Genomic DNA, 22,500 nt, shown 5'->3' with positions numbered 1-22,500 from the left:
TTTCGGTCTGCAAGTTCAGCAGCTCAGCGCTTTAACACACTGAGCCACCGAAGGCTCCTATGAAGGATGAAGGATACGTTAAATTAAAGGATAAATTCAATGCTGCAGTTCCCAGACTCGAATACTCTCACTTTTGTAATTTTACAACATTTCCATATTCTCTACCAAAGAGTGCTAGTTCTTCACCAAACTACAAATGGCATGGTTCCATAGCATTGAGCCCTGGCAGTAAAAACTGGTCGATTCATTCTGCAGGGAAGGTGCACCCTTGGACTTCACTTCCCAGAACCCTTCCTCGTTGACTCAGGTGGCTGAGGCTTCTGGGAGTTGAAGTCCCAAACCCCCGGAGGACCAGCGTTTGGAGATCCCTGCTTTAAGGATTGTGTGCAAGAAGGGCCAAGAAGAGGTTTGTCTTCCTGCAGATGCTGCTTGTCCTGCAACCCGGCAGCGAGCAAGGACGGCTGAAGGAAGCGCCCCACCTACCGTGGCTGGTGGCTCCTTTAAAAGGCGTGCTTGCACAAGGCTTTCACTTCCGAGTGGAGAGAGCTCCGGTTTGCAGAAGGGAAACGCGGGCAGGAATCCGAATCGTTACCTAAGGTGGGAGGGGAGTCCAAAGGCAGGCAGGCACCCCCCCCTCCCTTCTGCTGCCACGTGGGGTCCTCTTGGCGCGATTTCCCTCCAGGTCTCAAGCAATCCTAAACCCTCGTGGGGAAGACCTTCTGTGTGTCTGCCTTGCACTGGTCACTTGGTTTATATATATACTAGCTGTGCCCGGCCACACGTTACTGTGGCGAAGTATGGTGGTATGGGAAATAAAGTCTTGAGGAATTGGTGGTAGTTAAGGTAAAGGGTAAAGGTTTTCCCCTGACATTAAGTTCATTATAAATGGGTTATATAGCTGTGTGGAAGGGCCTTGAGTCTACACTGCCATATAATCCAGTTCAAATCTGAGAATCTGTATTTTATAGGCAGGGTGGAAGAGGCCTAAGTGAGGTCTAACTCTGCCTGTCCCCTGGGCTGAGTGGGTTGCAAGGAGATCAAGTGGGCGGAGCTTAGCCTTCTAACTGGCAGCAGTTGGATAAAAACAATTATTTCTTCTCTCTCTAATTAGGACTTTATTTTTCTTTTCTTTTTGTTGTATGAACGTAGAGGCATGGATGAGGGGTTGTGCTGCCAAGTTTAGTGTTTCTGGGATGTGTAGTTTTGTTGTTTTGTCCTAGGCCGAAATTTCATTACCCTTTTATATATATAGATTTTCCCCTTGTTGTGTGCTTGGTTTGCATGGGGAGAGTTTGTATACTGGACAGTCGTATGGAAGCATGTCTTTCTGTTCTGCCATCTTCACATCTTGCAATATTTTGCCTCCCCATCCACGGCTGCATCTACACCAGACACCTAACAGCTGATAGGCTGTGAGGAATGGTGGGAGTTGAAGTCCAAAACACCCGGAGGGAAGGCTCAAATTTGCCCATGCCTGACCTACACTGTAGAATGAATGCAGTTTGACACCGCATTAACTACTATGGCCCACTGCTACGAAATCATGGGATGTTTACGTTTACTGAGGCACCAGAACTTTTTGGCAGAGGATGCTAAAGGCCTTGTGGAACTACAACTCCCATTGAGCCATGGCAGTAATTCAGGTCTCTTCTTTCCCTCTCCCTTCAATTCTCTGGAACCCCATCTGATGATGATTGCGGATCATATTATGGATTATCTAATTGGCAGGAACTGCTGCACACTAGTCGCAGTCCTGGTGGCTCAGTGTGTTAAAGCGCTGAGCTGCTGAACTTGCAGACCAAAAGGTCCCGGGTTCAAATCCTGGGAGCGGAATGAGTGCCCGCTGTTAGCCCCAGTTTCTGCCAACCTAGCAGTTTGAAAACATGCAAATGTGAGTAGATCAATAGGTACCGCTCCAGTGGGAAGGTAACGGCGCTCCGTGCAGTCATGCCGGCCACATGACCTTGGAGGTGTCTATGGACAACGCTGGCTCTTCGGCTTAGAAATGGAGATGAGCACCAACCCCCAGAGTCGGACACGACTGGACTTAACGTCCTGGGAAAACCTTTACCTTACCTAACCTTTTATTTCGCCCCATCTCCCTAAAGGGACTCTGGGAGCTTAGAAAACAGTGAAAGTGAATAATACAGATCAAAGCGTTAAGGTTCATCTACACTGTAAAATTTGTGCAGCTTGACATCACTTCACCTGCCGCTGCTCAAGGCTATGGAATCATTGGATGTGTAGTTTTACAAGGCCTTTGGCCTTGTCTGGCAAAGAATGCAGGTGCCTTACCAAATTCCAAATCCCAGGATTCCATAGCATTGAGCTGTGGCAGTTAAAGCAGCATAAAACTGAGTTTTTAGATTGCCACACATAACGCACTACCACCCTTGTAATAGAGGGGGAAAGGACAGGTAAGTGTGGCAACTGACTCCGAGGCCCCCTCTACACAACTGAATAAAATCTCACATCTGCTTCGAACTGGAATATATGGCAGTGTGGACTCAGATAACCCAGTTCAACGCAGATATTGTGGCATTTTCTGCCTTGATATTCTGAGATATGGGGATGTGTGGCCCTGAGACTGTAGTTGTGTTTTCCCAGGCGTTTCCAAAGAGACTCATGATACAGAGTGGCCAGCTGAAGGCTAATGGTCAGCCACATCAGACAGGGCAGCAGATGGGGATTGGGCTTGAACATGTTCTTTAGCCCGAAACTGCTATTCAGGGGAAAAATTTGCCACTTTGTAAAACAATGAAGGGAGATAAATGATGCCAGCTGGCACAATAAGGGCTCTTCCACACAGCCATATAACCCAGAATATCATGGCAGAAAATCCCACAATATCTGCTTTGAACTGGGTTATCTGAGTCCACACTGCCACATATTCCAGTTCAAAGCAGATATTGTGGGATTTTATTCAGCTGTGTGGAAAGAGGCCTTAGCTGCTTGAAATTTGGAGTCCCAAACTCATGAAGGGCTAGGCTTTAAGAACTAGTTTCTTGGAGCCATAAAGGCTTATTCCACAATAGATCTGATAGAGCACACTCCTAGGCATGTTACTTGGTTGCACTGTTTTGAATGCATTCAGAATTGCAGTACAGGCTTTTGTGGATTTGATTATTCATGGATTTTTTTTAAGTTCTCTCTAGGTCATCTGATGTTACTCTGCTTTACTTCCTTCAGTCATGCTGGAGGACCTAGACCAGTGGTTCTCAACCTGTGGGTCCCCAGGTGTTTTGGCCTACAACTCCCAGAAATCCCAGCCAGTTTACCAGCTGTTAGGATTTCTGGGAGTTGAAGGCCAAAATGTCTGGGGACCCACAGGTTGAGAACCACTGGACTAGAGAGAATACCTTCCTGGGAATGTCTAAGTCCCCTTATGTGATTCTGTAATCAGCTTCTAGGACAGTGGTTCTGGTCTCTATACATTTAATTAAAAAAGGGCCCACTTTGATCTGCATCAACTGAAATGTGAACACTTTGAAGTGTGGTAGATGTTGCAACAAGCCACTAATAATATATCTGAATGATTCTGCATTAGACATAAGTGTTGATTTTTGAAAGTGATAATTTGAGAGGATTGCTGACTAATAATTTATTTTGTAGAAAATATACCATTGTGTTAACTGTTGTTGGATAATTTGGAAATTACAGATTGATACACTTTCCCAATAATGGCAAATGTTATTCATTTCTCCTTACCAATTAGCATTTTGGGATGCCATCTATGAATGTAGAAAATTGCAAAAACTACTAGGAGATAAGATGAATAAATGGAAGCTGTCATACTTCGGCAATATCATGACAGAACATCACTCCCTAGGAAAAATAATGGTTTGTAAAGTGGAGGGCAGTACAAAAAGAGGAAAACTACGTTCTGGGTGGATATGCTCATTTCAATATATTAATCGTATTTCATTTAACAATGGAACCTCTGTTTTTAATCTTGTCTCTGCACAGAAATTAGACTAGAATTTCTAGTGCTGCCATGAGATGCATCTTTATTGGATTTGCCCTATTTGCCCTGGCTTCGCAGGTGGTTGAGGCTACATTGTCAAAGAAAGACACAAAAAAAGCAACTTCAAAAACAGTGGAAGAAAAGGTAGGAAAGGAAAACTCATTACCTCGCATTTGGTTCTGATACTCTGAGGTGGTGTATTCTGGTATGGTGGTGTTTTCTCTATGTGTATATAGAGCAGCTGACTTCACAACAGCCTCCTATATTTCTAAGTAGATAATTTCGTAGTGCTAGCGTGGCATGGTGATTTGAAAGTTGAACTAGGATTGGGAGACTAGAGTTTGAATTCCCAGAAACCCAGCTGATCTTGGGCATGTTACACACTCACAGCCTCAGAAGAAGGCAAAATTAAGCCCCCTTTTGAACAAATATTGCCAAAGAAACACCATGATAGGTTTGTCTTGGAATTTTTATAAGTCAGAAATGACTTGAAAACACACAACAATTCTGTAGTGGTAAGGCTTGAATTTTTTGTGCAATGTGTTTTGATTATACCAACCAACTCAGATGCATAGTTGCTGAGTTTATGTGCTAATTCTAAAATGAAAGCTCTATAAGTGATATGAACATACACTTTCCCCCAGTAATGTGAATTATTCCTTATGTTACCTTATTTTAAACTTACTGCATCACAAAGCATTAGAAGCCGAGGTCTCACATATGTTCAGGCAGCTGCTGGTGTTGGTTGCATAGCCTCACCCGTATCCTTTTAGTGGAATAGATTGGGCTATTACGCTCATTACACTTAATTAGCAATCAATAGGGTTCACATGAGGATCTGGAAGTGAATTCTTCACAGGAAAGCTGTGATGTGAAAAGGTTCAGAAGATCTTATCTATACACATTTTACATAAGATAAATATCTGGTTTGATTGTTAGAAGCAGCTGTGGTTTTTGAATGGTTTTGTTAGATTGTTTGTATATAATGGGAATGTTAAGGGCACCGCCTCTGTCTTTTTTATAATTGCTCAGTCAGTTTGTAACATAGTGCTTTAGTCTTGTCAGTTAAGATAACAATTGTCCAGCATTTAGTAACTTGTTTCTGAAACAATTTTTATGCAGTTAACGGAGAGTCCGGATTAGTGTTTAGCAGAGTTAAACTGACAGAAGTTGGTGAACCATGCTCAAAATTGCTGCTTCCTCCTGTGGTTTTTTAAAAAGCTTTTCTTGAGTGCTAGACTTCCCCAGGAGCAGCATGGAATATGTTGCAGGGATGGGGAAGGGGAATTGGTCAGAGTTCTTCTTCCCCCACACTTACTCAATTGGCTAAACTGTGTTAGGTTCTGGTATAATATTTGAATGGTGTACAGATGTGGCAGAGAGGAATCCTTTTGATCCCACCGCTGCCACCAATTTGCAATGATGTGAGGCAGGGAGGAATGCTTTTAATCCCACCACACAGTTACCACCAATTGTAAAGGTGTCTGGATGATGATTTTAATTTATTCTTTTTAATTGTTCTTATTTACTTCAGATGGTAACGTTGCTTAGCTTGAATATAGGTGTGACAGAGACTTAGATGGTTTGAAGAACAAAACAAGTTTATTTCAAGTACAAAGCTTAGTGGTTTCAATAATTTCTTTAAGGCACTTAAATAACAGTTACAAATAGATGTGAGGTGTTCCAACTTTCAAAATACTTCCTTCTCTCAAAACTAAACTAGAAACTGATCTCTTGGATCCACTGGGATTAATTCCCCTTACTCCACAGCCTATTAGAGGTCTGCCTCCCTGATTTCCTAATCTGAAACCAGTCTTTCTCCTGTGACTAAGAATCACAGACTAAGATTTAAACTTCCCTGGTTTCCTCAAACTTGGAACCAGTCTGTTCCCCTATGACTAGAAATCACAGACTACCTAAAATAAGTCACCTTATTTCAGAATTGACTCAAATTCCCTCATTTGAGCCACCCTGATCCTCCACTTGAGAATCAGTCTTCACTGTAATTTCACCATTACAGACTCTCACTGACTGACTGGGTTTTAAAACGTTCCCTCCTTTTTCCTTCAAACAGCGATTGGCTCCACCCCCGTTGTTATGGTAACCTGCCTTAGAATGATAAGATGGTTACCTTCCTGTATTATCAACTCCAATACCTACCATTTTAAACATAGCCAAACATGACTCCTAAACAAAATCAAACAAACATGTCATCCATAAATCAAAATAAAACACACACTTCTTTACAAATGGAATGAGCATCTGGCTCTAAACCTGCGTTTTTTAGAATATGTAATTGGTTAAGTGAACAAACCCAAAGGGTGCTCACCAATGCTTTTTCTTCATCCTGGAAAGAAGTGACGAGTGGAGTGCTGCAGGATTTTGTCCAGGGCCCGGTTCTGTTCAACATCTTTATTGATTACTTAGATGAAGGATTAAAAGGCATGATCATCGAGTTTTCAGATGACACCAAATTGGGAGGGATAGCCAATACTCCAGAAGACAGGAGTAAAATTCAAAAGAATCTTAACAGATTGGAGAGGTGGGCCAAAACTAATAAATTGAAATTCAACAGGGACAAATGTAAGATACTCCACTTAGACAAAAAAAAATGAAATGCAAAGATACAGAATGGGAGACGCCTGGCTCGACAGCAGTTAGTGTGAAAAAGATCTTGGAGTCCTCGTGGACAGCAAGTTAAACATGAGTCAATAATGTGATGCAGCGACAAAAAAAGCCAGTGGGATTTTGGCCTGCATCGATAGGAGTATAGTGTCTAGATCTAGGGAAGTCATGCTACCCCTCTATTCTGTCTTGGCCAGACCACACCTGGAATCAGACTGTGTCCAATTCTGGGCACTGCAATTTAAGAGAAATGTTGACAAGCTGGACTAAAATGATCAAGGGTCTGGAGAACAAGCTCAATGAGGAGCAGCTTAAAGAGCTGGGCATGTTTAGCTTGCAGAAGAAAAGGCTGAGAGGAGGCATGATAACCATTTATAAATATGTGAGTGGAAATTATAGAAAGGAGGGAGCAAGCCTGTTTTCTGCTGCCCTGGAGACTAGGACGCGGAACAATGGCTTCCAAACTACAGGAAAGGAAATTCCATCTGAACATTAGTAAGAACTTCCTCACAGTGAAAGCTGTTCGGCAGTGGAACTCTCTGCCCTGGAGTGTGGCTCCTTTTTTGGAGGCTTTTAAGCAGAGGCTGGATGGCCATCTCTCGGGGGTGCTTTAAATGTGATTTTCCTGTTTCTTGGAAGGGGGTTGGACTGGATGGCACACAAGGTCTTTTCCAATTCTGTGATTCTATACTAAACCTCTGTTTTTGATTCTAACATTTCTTTCAAGTAACATTATGTGCAAAGCTTATGTTAAATAGCATAGGGAGTGGGAGCCAGCATGGTGTAATGATTTTGAGTGTTGGATTAAGGGTTTATCTACACTAGAATTAATATACTTTAATTACCATTGCTCGGCGCTATAGAATCCTTGGATTATAGATGTGTAGAGGCCACAGAATTCTTTGGAAGAGAATGCTAAAACCTTGTAAAACTACAATTCCCACAATTTCATATCCTTGAGTCATTCCAGTCAAGGTAGTGTCAAACTTCATTAATTCTATAATATAGATGAATCGTAAAGCTTTAGGAAGCCAGGGTTCCAATCCCTTCTCAGCTGTTGAAATCCTTTTGATGACTTTGGGCAATCACACTCACTTGCTATTAAACAAAGGCAATGGCAAGCTTCCGCTCAATAAATTGTGCCAAGAAAATTGTATGGTGTGGTTATAATGAGTTGGAATTCATTTGAAGGCATTTAACAACATAAGTAGTTTAGGGGACACTATTAAAATCAGCACGATTTAATTTCTTCTTGTTAATGTCCATTCATATATGAGATATCCAAAGCAGATAGTTTCAGTATTGAATCAGATAATCATAAAATAGTGAAAGAGCATGTGAGGAGGCTTGTTGCTTTGAATCTAAGGTGTATTTAGCCCCACACTGGATTTCCAACTTTGAGCAACTGTATCAATTGCTATCTTTATCAGACCCATCCAACGAACATTAAGTAACTGTGAGAGTTGTAGACCAAAACATTTGGGGGACCAAATTTCTCTCACCTAATATAGTTAGCACTGTACTATAATTTCATGGCAACAATTCTCTGATATAGTTGTCCCTACTATCTTTATGCTCTTCCTGAAAATAGTAGTTTTCTTTAGCTGTAATGGCTAAGAAATCCTTTGCTTGTGTGTATTAGTTTTGGGGAAAAAAACCCAATTTGAATCATTATCTATCATTGCATCTGCACAGAAATTACGTATATTAATTCTAACATAATTTATTGTTGGCAGATTCACCATTCAGATAAAACAGTACAAGACCGTGGATTGATAGTTACTGATTCAAAGACAAGGGATATTATCCTGGAACATAAAAGCTACTGTGCTAAAAAAGCACAAGAGAAACATTTCCCAGAAGATGTTCTAGGCTACATCACACCAGTAAGTATTGAGAAAACATGGTAAGAGATGCAGACATTTGCAGGGATAATGGGGCAAGATGTGGTTTTAAATGAAACTATATGCCTGAATCTTATGTTAGGAACATTAACAAATGTGGTTGTCATTAAATATGATGGAAAGTGTATGAGGAGAGCCAGAGTAGTGTAATAGTTTGAGCATTGGACTACAACTCTGGAGAGCGGGATCTAAATCCTGACTCGCACATGGAAACCACTGGGTGACTTTGGGCAAATCACACTCCCTTAGCATGAGATGAAGGCAAAGGCAAATCCCATCTAAACAAATATTGACAAGAAACTTCAATTCTTGGTTTGCCTTAGGTTTGCCATAAATTGGAAATGACCTGAAGGCATACGGCCACTGAGTATACAACAGTATTTATGTACTAATGCATTTTCTTTGTTCTTTTTGCTAGTGGAACAGCCATGGCTATGATATTGCAAAAATATTTGGAAACAAATTCACAATGATCTCACCAGTGTGGCTTCAGGTGAAAAGAAGGGGAAAGGAGAGGTTCCAGCTGACAGGCCTTCATGACGCTGACCAAGGTCATTCATTTTTTTATGTGCTGTCTGCCTTAGCAGTTTTGATTTCTGAGATTGATGTGGATCATGTAAATATGCTGAGTTCTTCTGTTAAACACTTTTCTTTGTAGGTGGTGAGTAGTTATGAAATATCGAGTGGTGCCAAATTTGACTGAGCAGTTGGAGTAATTAGATATATTCTATAAAACACAGAATTGTGTTCTGACTATGGAATAATCCAGCCAATTTACTTGAACTAGTATTTCCAGTTATAATTCCTGAAAGCAAAAAATAAAAATAAAAATCAGCTTAACTGATTGGTTATAAAGTAAACTGTTACATGTAGATGTTGGACTGTTTAGGCAGCATACCAGTGAGGAAAGATCATGGGAACTGGAGTCCAATAATATATGGAAAGTCACATGTTCCCCTTCTCTGCTATGTAGGTCAGATCCTACTTCATTAAATTCGTACATGAACTGAATAGTGAACATGATAGAGGGGACAGGGTGTGTGTGTGAGTTCAAAATTTGGGGGTGGGGGTTGATATTTATGTGCAAAATCTAAATGTAGAAACTACACAAATTATAAACTACAAGTGGGCTCTGTAACAAAATATAGAAGCATGTCTTATTGCAATAAAAGAGGCATTCCTGCAAGATACTAGTGAGTCTTACTTTCTGACCAAGATACAGTACTCTTTAAGCCAAGATGAGTAAAATGTGGTCTTCCAAATTGCAGATTCTGTCATCATTGGCTAAGGCCAATGAGAGTTGTAGTCTTGTAACTTATGGAAAGTAGACTTTTCCTACTCAAGCTCTGAGTTGTAAGGTGCTTAAGCAGTTCATTTCACACATCTTTACCACCTCTTATCCATTTTTCTTTTCTTACATCCATCATCCATGTTTCCTTGAGCTCATTAAATATTTTCAGTCTTTATTGAGCTGTTTGGGGAGGTTTTCATTCTTTTTGAAATGCTTTTGGAAACTATATATGTTCTGTGCCAAGGCTTTCATCTAAGGCACCCAAGGTTGCTGTTCAGTGGTATCGGTAGATATATTGCCCTATATGTACACATATATGGTGAATGGTGATATCACATACCTTTAAATACCAGGGCAGCCATAAAATAATACATCCAGAAAACAGAAATAGCATACATGAACACAACACTGTAATTGACAAGTCACAATTGATCCTTAATGATTTTGTCATTTTTATATTTACTTGCTGTTTGTTTTTATTTTTTTAATAGGCTGGATAAAGGAAGTAAAGAAGAATGCCAAAAACATCAAAATAGGTAACTTTGGAATGAATCTTTTATGTTTGCATTGCACCCTGTCTGTAATATTTATCCCATCCTGCCCACCAATTCCTTGGTCTTGCAAGGGTGAGCGGGAAGGTTTTTGGAAGTCATAGGAGATAAAACATTTTTTGTCCTCCCATCTTGAATCTCTATGTCAGGAGAAAGGCGGAATAACAAAGTAAATAAATAATAAAATAAAATCAATTCCCTACTGAAACTGCTATTCCCTAACCTTGGAGCATCTAATTTGAACTTCGTTGGAAATGTTGTAGTTAGTGCCGCTCTCTTGGCATTTTTTCAACGTTTCCTATAGATCTCTCTTATCACATAACTTTGAAATCATACAAACAGACTGATAGCTTTTATCCTAGAGCTGTAGCTATATTAAACTCCATGGTTTTGCGCTGATGTGGCATTGGGGGCTGTGTGGTGTTGGAGTGTGGAGGGATGGGTGTATTTTGTGATGTGTGCTGAGGAAAGCATTTAATTTTGTTGCACAATGTATAATGACAGTAAAGTGATCCTATTACAATAAGGCCTGCATCATACATTTTCCATGCTCCTTTAAAGCAAAAATGAACAGCTGCTTGGGATCTATACGTATCGCTCCGTCTTTGCTTGAAGGATATGGAGAACATTTTATGCACCTTCTTCCTCTCAGAAGTCCTGATACAAATTATTCTTTGCTTACTTCTTGCCACAGGGAATAGGTAGTTCAGCAGACTTGGTAGTTACGTGACAGGGCACTGGTGGGGCTCAGCGTGAGACAGTGGTTCTCAAGCTGTGGTAAACTGGCTGGGAATTCTGGGAGTTGTAGGGCAAAACACCTGGAAATCCACAGATTGAGAACCACTGGCTTAAGACCTTTGGAGGCCACATATTATCTGAAAGTTGCACATTCTATTTGAAAATAGGAGCTGAAATACCTTAAAGATGTCAGATCCCATCTAATCTTGGAAGCTAAGCAGATCTGGTTTGTACTTGGATGACAGATTGCCAAAGAACACAAGGTGCTGTTGGCTGTATTTCAGAGGAAGGAATTGCCAAGAACACCTCTAAGTATTTCTTGCCTAAGAAGACGCTATGAAACATTAATGGGGTTGCCATAAATCAGTGCGCAACTTGAAGACATTCACACACACACACACATTTCAAATCACACAAAAAAAGTTATAGATTAGAGGAATAGCTATCAAGAAGAAATGTTTTCATGACAGTGATATGAATCACATCAGATTTACTAATGATGTTTGCACTCTCTGTTCAATCCTTAGTACCTCGAATTTTATTTGAAGGCTGGAGTTACCAGGATTTTGAGAGTGTGTTTAACAGCGAGGATGAAATAGAAGAGCTTTCAGATAATATGGTTCAAGTAGCCAAGGTAAAATCATGCCTATAGTAAGTAAGTAGGTGAATAAATGAGATACAAAAATGTGTGTGTGATTTAAAAAAAACCCCTTTGACTGTTACAAGCAATATGTGCAGAATAACGTTTCAGTTATAATCTTAATGTCCCACACAGAAATTAATTAATGAAGGTTGAGTCCTAGGTGTGGAAATACATTTGCAAATGAGTTGTTAGTGCTCAGTAGTATCCGTTCCTTTAGTACTTGAGTAGAAATATTACTAAATTCCAGTACTTTAAAGCAATTGCTTTCGTTTATGTCTACAGATAAAACATTGCATCATGATTTTGTACTTGCCATAATGTCAGCTTTGACCTATGAATATCTTCTTTGGGCATCAAAAGACTTGCTTATCTACCTGTAATGTGGTGGTTCTTTTTTTCCTATGATCTTGTGCTTTTCCACATTTCATTTCATCAGTTTCATCATGTCCTCAGTTCAGATGCTGCAATATAAAGCTGTAGTACAGTCCTCTGAAGTAGCATGGGCTGTGTATAAAATTTAGTTACATCTATTTGCTCAAATATATAAATAGCTATGTTGCAAAATGAGAAGGTTGTGCTGATAAAACTGAACAAAACCAATAAACAGAGACATCTGTTTGTTTTCTTAAATTATGTTTTTCATGCTTCAATTTTATGCTTTTGTGCTGTCTAGTAATAAGCTCATTTGGGTCACATTCAAGAGAGAAAGGCAGGGTAAAATAAAACAGTAAAAAATAGTGGAGGAAATAAAAACATTTTATCAATATTTCACAGATAAAAGGATTAAGATCCAAAGAGCAGATAAGTATTCACAGGACATCAAAACTAATACTCTTTGTTATGTTGTCTGCTTATTCAGAATAATGTTTTATTTTTATTATTTCAGAGTGAGAACTTTGGTGGCTTTGTGGCTGAAGTCTGGAGTCAGCTAGGAAATCAGAAAAAAACGTAAGTTTTGAAATTTTAAAATGTTACATTTGTATACATATGCTGATTATTCTGTTTAAAATTGTAATTGTAAGTACTATTTATGATTAATCATGTTTTGCTCAAGCTGACAGAGCTCGTCTCTAAACAGTGTTAAAATTATTATGTGACAATTAAATCCAAGGATCTTGTTGGCAGGATAGGTACCACCAAGAGTCCTGATTTTTCCACAATGAAATGGAAACTATTCCAGTGAATGCATCTCTAGTGACTTCAGAAATTCCAGGTTATATCATAGCAAGCCATTGCAGTTGTGAAGCTGGAGTGATTCTGTATATTCCTTCTATGTTGGTATAACAACATTGTAGAAGTATGTTTTACAGTGATACCTAGACCTTGAAAGTAGAAACCTGAAGTGCCAGTCATTCCCACACTTCTTCATGCAAGCTAGCAAATTGTTAATAAAAATAATCCTTGTAGACACAATGATTTTGTGATACCAGTGAAATCATATATCAGATAAAGTGAGGCAAATGACCAATTAGATAATATAGGAAAGGGTTGCAAGAGACATGAAGAATAACTCCAGTTCCCTCATTATTCCTCACTCTTTTCCTCACTTCTTGCAGGCCAAAAATGGTCCCAGCGGCTCTTGGTTTTTAAATAAAAAAGAGATAGCAGCAAAGAATGCCTAAGAAAACCTAGGTGTTAACATTCAAAGCCTTTAGCCAGATAAGAAGTTTGTTTATTTATTTACAGTATTTATATTCTGCCCTTCTCACCCCAAAGGGGATTCAGGGTGGAACACAATGCATATAATATGGCAAACATTCAATGTCATTATTAGACATACAACACACATACAGACAGTAGAGGTGATACAATATTTTTCCAACTTCCTGTGTCAGGAGGTTATGCTCGATTTCAGCCACTGCGGGAAGTGTCGCTTCATGTACTATGACGCTGAGTCCTTTGATCATAGTATTTCTTCACTCACCGGCAGTTTTATGATGTCATAAATTAAATTGAATTAAGCTCCCCACATTAAGCGGTCCCTAATTTCTTACAGCTGCAGCTGTTTCCGAACTGCTTAGGTGGACAGTAAGCTAGGCTATTAAACAGTCAGGAGCTCAATCCGACCACGGGCTTCAATCTCATTACCTTTCGGTCAGCAGTGATATATTGCTGCTGGCTATTAACCAGCTGCGGCACATCCCGACCAAGTTATTTCCTGGTTGCTTTGTCCAACTACGTCAGGTCACAAAAAAGCCCATCACTGTACTTAAAAGAGTATTGGTTGTGATTTCTTCATAATTTTTGCCTCTGTTTAAAAACCTCCAAAGAAAGAGATTCCACTGCAGTGCTTAAGATTCTTTCCTTAGAGGTTTTTAAACAGAGACTAGTTTGTTTAAAATATTTTGACTTAATCATGTGGTTCTCCAGTCCCGAGGGACAAGCAAAAAGTAAGTAGTAGTTTTCTAACAGTCTGTTGGAGAACTAGGTTTTGGTTAAAATACCAGCTGGGAAAAGTAAAATTAGTTAACTCTTTCACTTTGTGTTTCATTTAATTGATAGATTTATAACTGAATTCTGGAATTGGTTTGATATTAAAATTCCAGCTTCAGTCAGTCAGTGAAGTTAAAAATACATTGAATTGTTCCTTTATTTTAGAATTTTTCCAACATATCTGATGACTGGCTTAACTTCATCTAGTTAGTTACAGTTTCTGCAAGGCTCAAAGCTTTTTAAATGATGGTCTTAATATTTCTTTTAAAGCTTGAATTCCAAGCTAATGTGTTAGTCCTGTCTCTGAGAGCAATCAGTCAGGTTCTAAGGGTTCATGCATTTCTTCAGTGCACCAAATAGTACTGGGGAAAGGTTTCAGTCCCAAAGGCTGCTTAGGAAATTGGTTATGAAACTGGTAGGGTGATCTGTTCAGAAACAATTCCTAATGTAGTGATGCATGTACCTTTTCATTGAAGAGCAAAAAACTAAATCCTAATTTCTTTGGGTATATACAATTCCATAACCAGGCCTGCAGCAGTTCTCAAGATTCAGTCTGCAGTGTCTGTAAAATCATTCTTGTTGAATGATGAGACACAGATTTTCTTGTACTACAATATATTTTGTCTAACCTCAGGCTTGTTGGTTCATGTCTTAATTACGGTGGGGAGAAAATCATAGTGGTGGAAGAGCTGTGTGAGTATTGGTACTTAAAATCTGTCATGACATTCATACTCTACCCTCATGGTGGCAGTATTCACTCATTTTTAGAAGATTATTTTTCTTTTTCCTTGACATGTTAGAAGGAAAGGTACTAAATGCATTGGTAGGTCTATCCTGCTGTTTTACATCTTAATATATGACATTTATATGTTGATGATCTTAATCAGGCTCAAGTGATTTGAAAAGGAACAAGATTCCTTTTTTAATTAGGTTCTGATGATTTGGTGCTTTTAATTTGGTCTGTAAGTGATCACAGGAATTAAAACACTTGCTATTTCAAGTAAGAAAGGAGTGGAGCTCAATTTTCAGAGCAGGCACTACTGACCTACAAATGGGGTAAGACAAAGAAAGATGTGCAGCTAAAAGATAGATATTCTGCCATAATTAGAGGTTGCTGATCAGGATAATACTTTTTCAGCAGTGTATAAAACAATATTTCTATAGAGTAGAACAATTCAGAGTAAGACAAGCCTTTTTTATTTTTATAAGCGAGGCAACTGTCTCTGCTTATTTTTATAAGCGAGGGCCGGGCTGTGGCGCAGCTGTTGAGCAGCTGCCTTAAATCACTCTGACCATGAGGTCATGAGTTCGAGGCCAGCCCGTGGCGGGGTGAGCACCCGTCAATTAAAAATAAAAAATAGCCCCTGCTCGTTGCTGACCTAGCAACCCGAAAGATAGTTGCATCTATCAAGTAGGAGATAAGGTACCACTTATAAAGTGGGGAGGCAAGATTAACTAATTTACGACCTGGAATGAGGAAGTGCCGTCAGTGTGGATGATGAAGCAGCTGCTCCCCCCTGTGGCCAGAATCGAACATCCCCTCAGAAGAAGGTTAACTTGCCTCTGCGTGTGTCTCTCAGTCTCTGTTTGATGTGTTTATGGGCATTGAATGTTTGCCCTATGTGTGTTATAATGTGATCCGCCCTGAGTCCCCTTCGGGGTGAGAAGGGCAGAATATAAATACTGTAAATAAATAAATAAACTGGCACCCTATCTATCTGACGAGGCTCTGGCAACAGTCATCCATGCCACGGTCACGTCTAGGCTGGACTATTGCAATGCCCTGTATGTTGGCCTTCCGATGTCCACGACCCGAAAGCTCTGTATTGTTCAGAATGCGGCAGCCACGCTACTCACAAGAACATCCATGAAATGCCATATAACACCAGTGCTGCAGCATCTGCATTGGCTTCCAACTGATTACCGTGGTCTATATAAGATGCTAGTTCTGACCTTTAAAATTCTTTACGGCCAGGGCCCATTGTACCTTAGGGACTGTCTCTCCTTCTCCCATCATTGGAGGTCGCAACGACCATCTCAACGCGACTTACTTTACATACCGGGTCCTAGAGAAGTGCACTTGGAAAGGACCAGACACAGAGCTTTTTCTATTTCTGCCCCTGCCTTATGGAATGCCTTGCCGCCCTATATGAGAGCCATGCGTGAGTTAGGGCCTTTTACCCTAGCACTTAAGACCTGGCTCTTTACTAAAGCTTTTAATCTATGTTAATTTTATCAATATTTGTATGTATGTATTTTTATCCTTTACTATTTTATCTTGTAAATTGCCTAGAGCATCTTGGATGGAGGGCGATTAAAAAGTAATTTGATGATGATGATGATAATTACGTTGAGGAAACAGAGATTTCTATATGACATGGACAAGCCCCTGTTCAGGATAGCTAATATGAATGCTAACCATTGGCCAACACATATTTTGGTGCCTCAATTGATAGCCCTATTTCTTGACTTTTCCTGCGCTTTTCCTGCATGGGTTGGACTAGATGGTCCATGTGGTCTCTTCCAACTCTATCATTCTATGATTCTATGGCTTGCTGATTCCAAAAATGGCACCAGCTTCCCTATATCAGCTCTAGGTTTTGAGATACAGAACATACGGCATCTACCAGTCACTATGTGATCATCCATAGAAAACCACTACAGCCATATCTAAGAAACTAAAGCTGATGTGATCTAGCCAATGCAATTTTCTGAATTAGCACCCCAAAGAACCCCAGGTACAAGCCTAAAATCAAGACACCAAGAATTTATTTTTGGTTGGGCTGTATTATCTAAAATCTAAGTACTACTCAACTAATTATAGGGATATTTGTATTCACCCAGTAAAAAAAAAACTCTTGAGATTGAGATCACCACATGTTGTTTTGGTACAATATAAAGGGATATACTGGCACATAGCTAGAGGTTACTGCAGTCTTTGATTCTGGGAACTGAGCATCTCATCCATAGCAAATATACTGGGTTCCCAAGGTCTATTAGAGCTCATGGAATGATTGCAGGTGAGAGTCACGAGTCCCCTGTGGCCTATTAAAGCAGAAGTGCAGAAATTGGAAGTTTTCCTGAGTTCCCATTTTCTGTACTATATAAGCCTGTTCAGACATGGATAAATGTCATCCATGCTGAACAATGTTCTGTTTTGTTGTGGTGAGATTTGCATGTTATCTTTTTTGTTTTCCCTCTTTCTTTCACTTAGAAGAAAATACAATTTATCATTTGGAGCAAAAATAGTATTTTCAATTTATACCAAAAATGAGGAAACTAATAGCCTTTCAAACTGCAATTAAACAGAAATCTTATATCATGGTTTATAATAGTTTGATTTAGAAAAGTTTAGTTTTTCATTGTTAAGACATAGCAGAAAGTTGTACTTTGTTGAAATCATGAGACTGGGTGTTTTAAATACTCTTTTCTTGCATATGAATAAGTTCATCACACAACTTTTGGTCATAATAAATTGTGATAGTGATAGTAACCAATAAACAAGTTGTGGCCTTTAGTCATCCCCCCCCCCCCCAAAAAAAAAGAAGAGAAATTGTTATTGTCCTGGTTCTTAACAGATCTCTCTTGCAATTTTGCATGATGACAGTTCTTTACTTCTGACAATTCAGTGCCTTACAGAGACCTTGGTTCAGGTACAAGTTAGATTCCGAGTAGGCAAAGGTACACTTAGTGTTCTGTTCAAGGTGAAATTAGACTGTAGATGGTGCTAATACTGTAAAGTTGCCTTCACCATATGCTGTGTTAGCTGTTAGTTACTTGAACACCTGCATTTGACCTTCAGGTATCTTATTAACTGTCTGAGCCTTGGAAATTTAACCTATTAATCAAAGGCTTACGGTAAGTTGCTTCCATCCTTGGTACTACCTAGGGCAGTGAAAGGACAACTGGCAATAACTCATTCTTGAACTGAGATGATTCTTTAAATTTGTAGTTTTAATTTTATATTAGTTATCTCCAGCGATGGCTTTATTTTGTTGATCATCTTTTTTATTTTTTATTTCACCCTGGAGAATTGTTGACTTGGAGGGCAAAGTGAGCGACCATCAAACTTGAATCTTAGTTATAGTTAAAATGAGATTCTAGGAGCATGCCATAAATAATGCGTATTGGGTTAAAGTTTCCGGTGAGGTCAGCATCATTATGAGCTTCAAGTAGGACAAAGCAGTTCTGTGATGTCCAAAGTGTCTGAACATATGTTTAATGAATGAGGTTGAGAGTGAAGGGGCAAAAAGGGAAACAAGAGCTTTGTATATGCAGACAATGGCCAGCAAGCATTTTTAAGAGAAATTCCCAAAGCTGCATATGCCTTAGAGAAGCTGTGAAGTTAAACTTGACAATGGTAAAGTACATAATGAATATTTAATGGTGTTTTGACGTGAAGACAGGTTTGCTCTCAACTCATTATGTTTTTAAAAAAGCAAAGGAGAGGATATGTTTTTTTTTTCTTCCCAAGTTGACATCGGTAATAGGGGGAAATATGGTCCTCATACGGGAAACACTACTGTTGAGAGGAACAGGGATATAATTTATAGGTTGCTTGTAAATGGGCATTCAGCCAGGGCTGTTGGGGATAGCAGAGTACAGGCACACTTGATTTACATAGTCTGTTTGGGGTGACAAATGGAAGTACACTTAAATGAAGCCTGAGCATTAACCACTAATCCCTTCAATTGGCTGAAGGTGCTCTTGGGGCAGAGACATTGCTTGACAAGTTAAGTCTGCCAGTACTTAAACCTTCCCTGGCTATTTTTCTTGCAAAAGCAACTGCCACCATTCTTTTACCTTTACCATTAATCAAGTGAAACACTATGATACAGGTTTAGTGGCAAAACATTGACAGGTGTCCTAAATGGGCATAACATCTTTCTCCCCCTCTTTGCTCTCTTTGTGGTCTATACTGGTAGGGAGACAGTGCTGAGTTCTGTGATAGCTGCAAAATTGTGCTGAGATAATAGCAGAAAAAATTAAGGTAATTTATCTTCCTCTTTCCTCTTATCTTGTGTTTATACTACAATGGTGTGCTGCTTATTCTGTTTACTGGAGGAGTAATATGATCAGGAGAAACAGCTGTAGAAGTCCTACTGAGAAGTCCTGCTGTTTTTGTCCATTGAAGTGAAAATAACCTGGTCCATTGGCTCTTCTGATAGTCCACGTGTTAGTAAAATTACATGTGGATACTAAATCCTTGATGAAGAATGCTGCTTCTGATTTTAAACAAGTTAAAGGCATTAATCTGGAAAGTATTCATTATTAGTAGATATCTCAATATTCATTTGTTTGTTTCAGGACTTGGTGAAGGTTTCTTTTAAGGGTGGTTATAATGATATTCTGAAGTCATCCACAAGCAATCAATGGCTAGAGTGATGCTTTGAGATCCAGAGCACCATCTTGCCACAGCTCAGTAAGGGATAGATTCAGTATGTCATCATATTCATGCACTTTGAATATGACTTCTCAAGCTCAGCCCTCATTGAACTCTTGAATGTGATCTCCCTTTTGTTGTTTGTCATCACGTTAACTTAGACCTACTGTAGAATCAGGGTTGGAAGAGACCACAGTAGCCACCCAGTCCCATCCCCCAGCCACACAGATATCAAAGCACTCTTCACAAATGTTTATCCAGTCTGTTTAAAAGCCTCCAGAGAAGGAGACTCCACCACATTCTGGGGAAGTGCATTCTCCTGTCAAAAAGCTCTTATCAGGAATATCTTTTCCTCTGGTTTGAAGTCATTGCTTCATATCCTAGTCCCTGGAGCAGCAGCACACCAGCTTGCTCCACCTTCAGTATGACATGCTTTCAGATTTTTAAACATGGCTGTCATGTCCCTTAATCTTCTAGCCAAACTGCATATACCTAGCTCATTAAGCTGTTCCTCATAGGGCTTGGCTTCTAAAATTTGATCATTTTGATCACCCTTTTCTATACACATTCCAGCTTTTCAATATCCTTGAATAGTGTTGCCCAGAACTGTACACAATATTCCAGGTGAAGTCTGGCCAAAGCAGAATAGAATGGGACTATTACTTCCCTCAATCTCTAGCCAGTATACTCCTGTTGAATCATGTTGGTTTTTTAATTTGCTGCATCACATGGTTGATTCACGTTCAGCTTGTGGTCTACTCAGACTATTAGATCTCATTCACATTCATATCTTTGAATAAGAAACATCCCAGATCATGAACTCCTCTGCTCAGGTCTTGCAAGCTCAGTCTTCCTTGTTTCAATAAACCTACATATCATGCAGTTACCTTCTTTTGCTACTGCCTTTTGCTTTACCAAACATTATCATCTTTTCCAAGAAGCTATGTCATGATATGTCCCAAAGGTAATAGCCACAATTTAGCAATCTTCACTTTTACTTAGAGTTCATTTGTTGTAACATCTACTCATTTTTCTTTTTAGCAGTCATTGATATTTGTAGAACTCTTCCCCAGCACTACATTTCAAATAAATTACTTTTTTTCCCGTCAGCTTTCTTCACTGTTTTCATATTCTTATTTAATGCTTTTTGATATATTATCACCTACAATTTCAGTGGAACGACTGCAAGGTTAGATGCTTTTGAAGATGAATAAAGAATGTAGGACAATAGTTCTAAATATAGCTGTCTCCTGGCTCTTTTGGTAGAACTTGGATTGTTAATAGTCATTTATGGGATACTATTTAGTACTTAAGAATAGTTAACAATAGCATGTAATTAACTGTACAGGTAATAATTGGACTGCAAATATTTATAATATTAGCAATTAGGGAATGAAGAGAGAGACTGATCCTGCCAGTGTTGCTAGCAGCTCCCCATTGCCACAGTGTTGGAAAGGGGAGTCAAACACAGTTAAAGGAAGACAGGTGTTCAAGTAGGGCTTTCCTTTTTATGTTGGTAATCTTGTAAGCAGTTCTAATCCTAACCAACCACAAGACAAGGCATGGGAGATTGCTAGGATCCCAGTGAAAGTAAGGAAGGCCCAAATAATAAGTAGCAGGCTGTTTTAATTCACTTGCCCAAGGAGCAAATCTGAAAAGAGAAAACTGGTACTTTATTCTAGAATAAAGACTGAAAAAAACACCTTGCCTTTTTGTACCTATGTATTATCTCTTGTTGCATCTTTTATCAAGAATTGATGGTACAATTCAGGATAAAGAGGTATATTGGAAATAGTGTTCTTTCCAATTCAAATGTTGCTTCTAAAATGACAATTTCAAAACAGTCAGTGTTGCTCTGTATTTCTTATTTGCAGTTTTTATGCTGTGTTTGTTTTACAGAGGCCTGATTCACCTGCTCACTCACCTCTCCGAAGCTTTACATCAGGCACGGCTTAAGCTAATACTGGTCATCCCTCCTGCTGTGATGCCAGGGTGAGTGCCTTGTTCTCAAAACAAATTCCAAATTATTTTTTTCTGTTTTATTCAAGCTGTCTTAAGTTTATTTCTGCAAGAGATCAATCATATATGCAGCCTAAAATGTGAGAAAAATGTTGCCAGTACAGTTGGCCCTCGGTATTAATTAGTTCTGCACCCATGAATTCTGTCGCAACCCTGCACAGCGTCTCTCAGTATAAACAGCCACTCACTATGCTTGTCGTCAGTCCGCGATCCAAGCCAAAACTGATTCAGACAACAAACTATGCAGGGATAATCCAAAAGTTGTATTCAGTAGTCCATTCCAAAGGTCCTCACCAAAACAGCCAAAACTATACGTAATCCAAAGCCCAAAGCCAAGGTCTAACACACAATAAGGCATACAAAGTCATCCAACAGAGCTCCAAGCTGTAGCAGGTTCCAAACATTGCTCCCAGCAAAAGACCAAATCCAAACTGCTAGTCTTTATACTCCATAGCACAAGTGCTCTCACCTGGCGGCCCTTCTCAACTGGGCGGATCTACGCAGCGGAATAGCATGAGTCCTCAGTTGCAGTCTTTCTGGGATACTTAACTCTCCTGATCTCCTGATCCTGAGTTAACTAAGGACTCCCACTTGCCTGAGGCACTTGGTCCTGCACTGCAGAGGTAGCTTCCTCAGTGTAGGGCTGCAGCTGTTGTTGTTTCCTGCTTTCTACTGACTCAGACGCTGGGCCTGGCAGCCCTTCATCTTCGTCTGTATTGCAGACCCTGACAGATTCAACCAACCATGGTTTGAAAATATTTCATTAAAAAATTTCAAAGTGTGCTGCACATTATACCGATGTGTAGGAATATCCTTCTGTAGCTTCCCATCATTTCACAAATCCTCAGGTTCTTTCCAATATTTGTTTGAGTTGTTTGCCATTTTATACAAGGGACACAATATTACTGTACCATGGTGTATACTAGGACTTGAACATGCATAGATTTTT

General features: G+C 39.5%; 1 protein-coding gene across 5 annotated transcripts in view; it reads left to right on the top strand.

Moving 5' to 3' along the window:
- The first annotated feature begins 280 nt into the window (after positions 1-280).
- The window catches only part of chid1 (chitinase domain containing 1), a 134,118-nt gene continuing 111,898 nt past the window's right edge, over positions 281-22,500 (top strand). For 2 of the 5 annotated variants that reach the window (XM_003214770.4, XM_062975811.1), the window contains exons 1-8: positions 441-597; positions 3,967-4,108; positions 8,326-8,475; positions 8,912-9,044; positions 10,276-10,320; positions 11,601-11,707; positions 12,603-12,664; positions 21,432-21,524. In XM_003214770.4, coding sequence (XP_003214818.1) covers positions 3,995-4,108; positions 8,326-8,475; positions 8,912-9,044; positions 10,276-10,320; positions 11,601-11,707; positions 12,603-12,664; positions 21,432-21,524 — 704 coding nt within the window. In that variant the 5' untranslated portion in view covers positions 441-597; positions 3,967-3,994. Of the gene's footprint in view, positions 407-440; positions 598-725; positions 844-3,718; positions 3,841-3,966; positions 4,109-8,325; positions 8,476-8,911; positions 9,045-10,275; positions 10,321-11,600; positions 11,708-12,602; positions 12,665-21,431; positions 21,525-22,500 lie in introns of those variants that run through there. The other 3 variants (XM_062975659.1, XM_062975708.1, XM_062975775.1) reach the window with 3 other exon arrangements.

The sequence above is a fragment of the Anolis carolinensis genome, chromosome 1, assembly GCF_035594765.1.
Source record: "Anolis carolinensis isolate JA03-04 chromosome 1, rAnoCar3.1.pri, whole genome shotgun sequence".
Classification (NCBI taxonomy): domain Eukaryota; kingdom Metazoa; phylum Chordata; class Lepidosauria; order Squamata; family Dactyloidae; genus Anolis; species Anolis carolinensis.
This window is presented reverse-complemented; position numbering and strand designations above follow the sequence as displayed.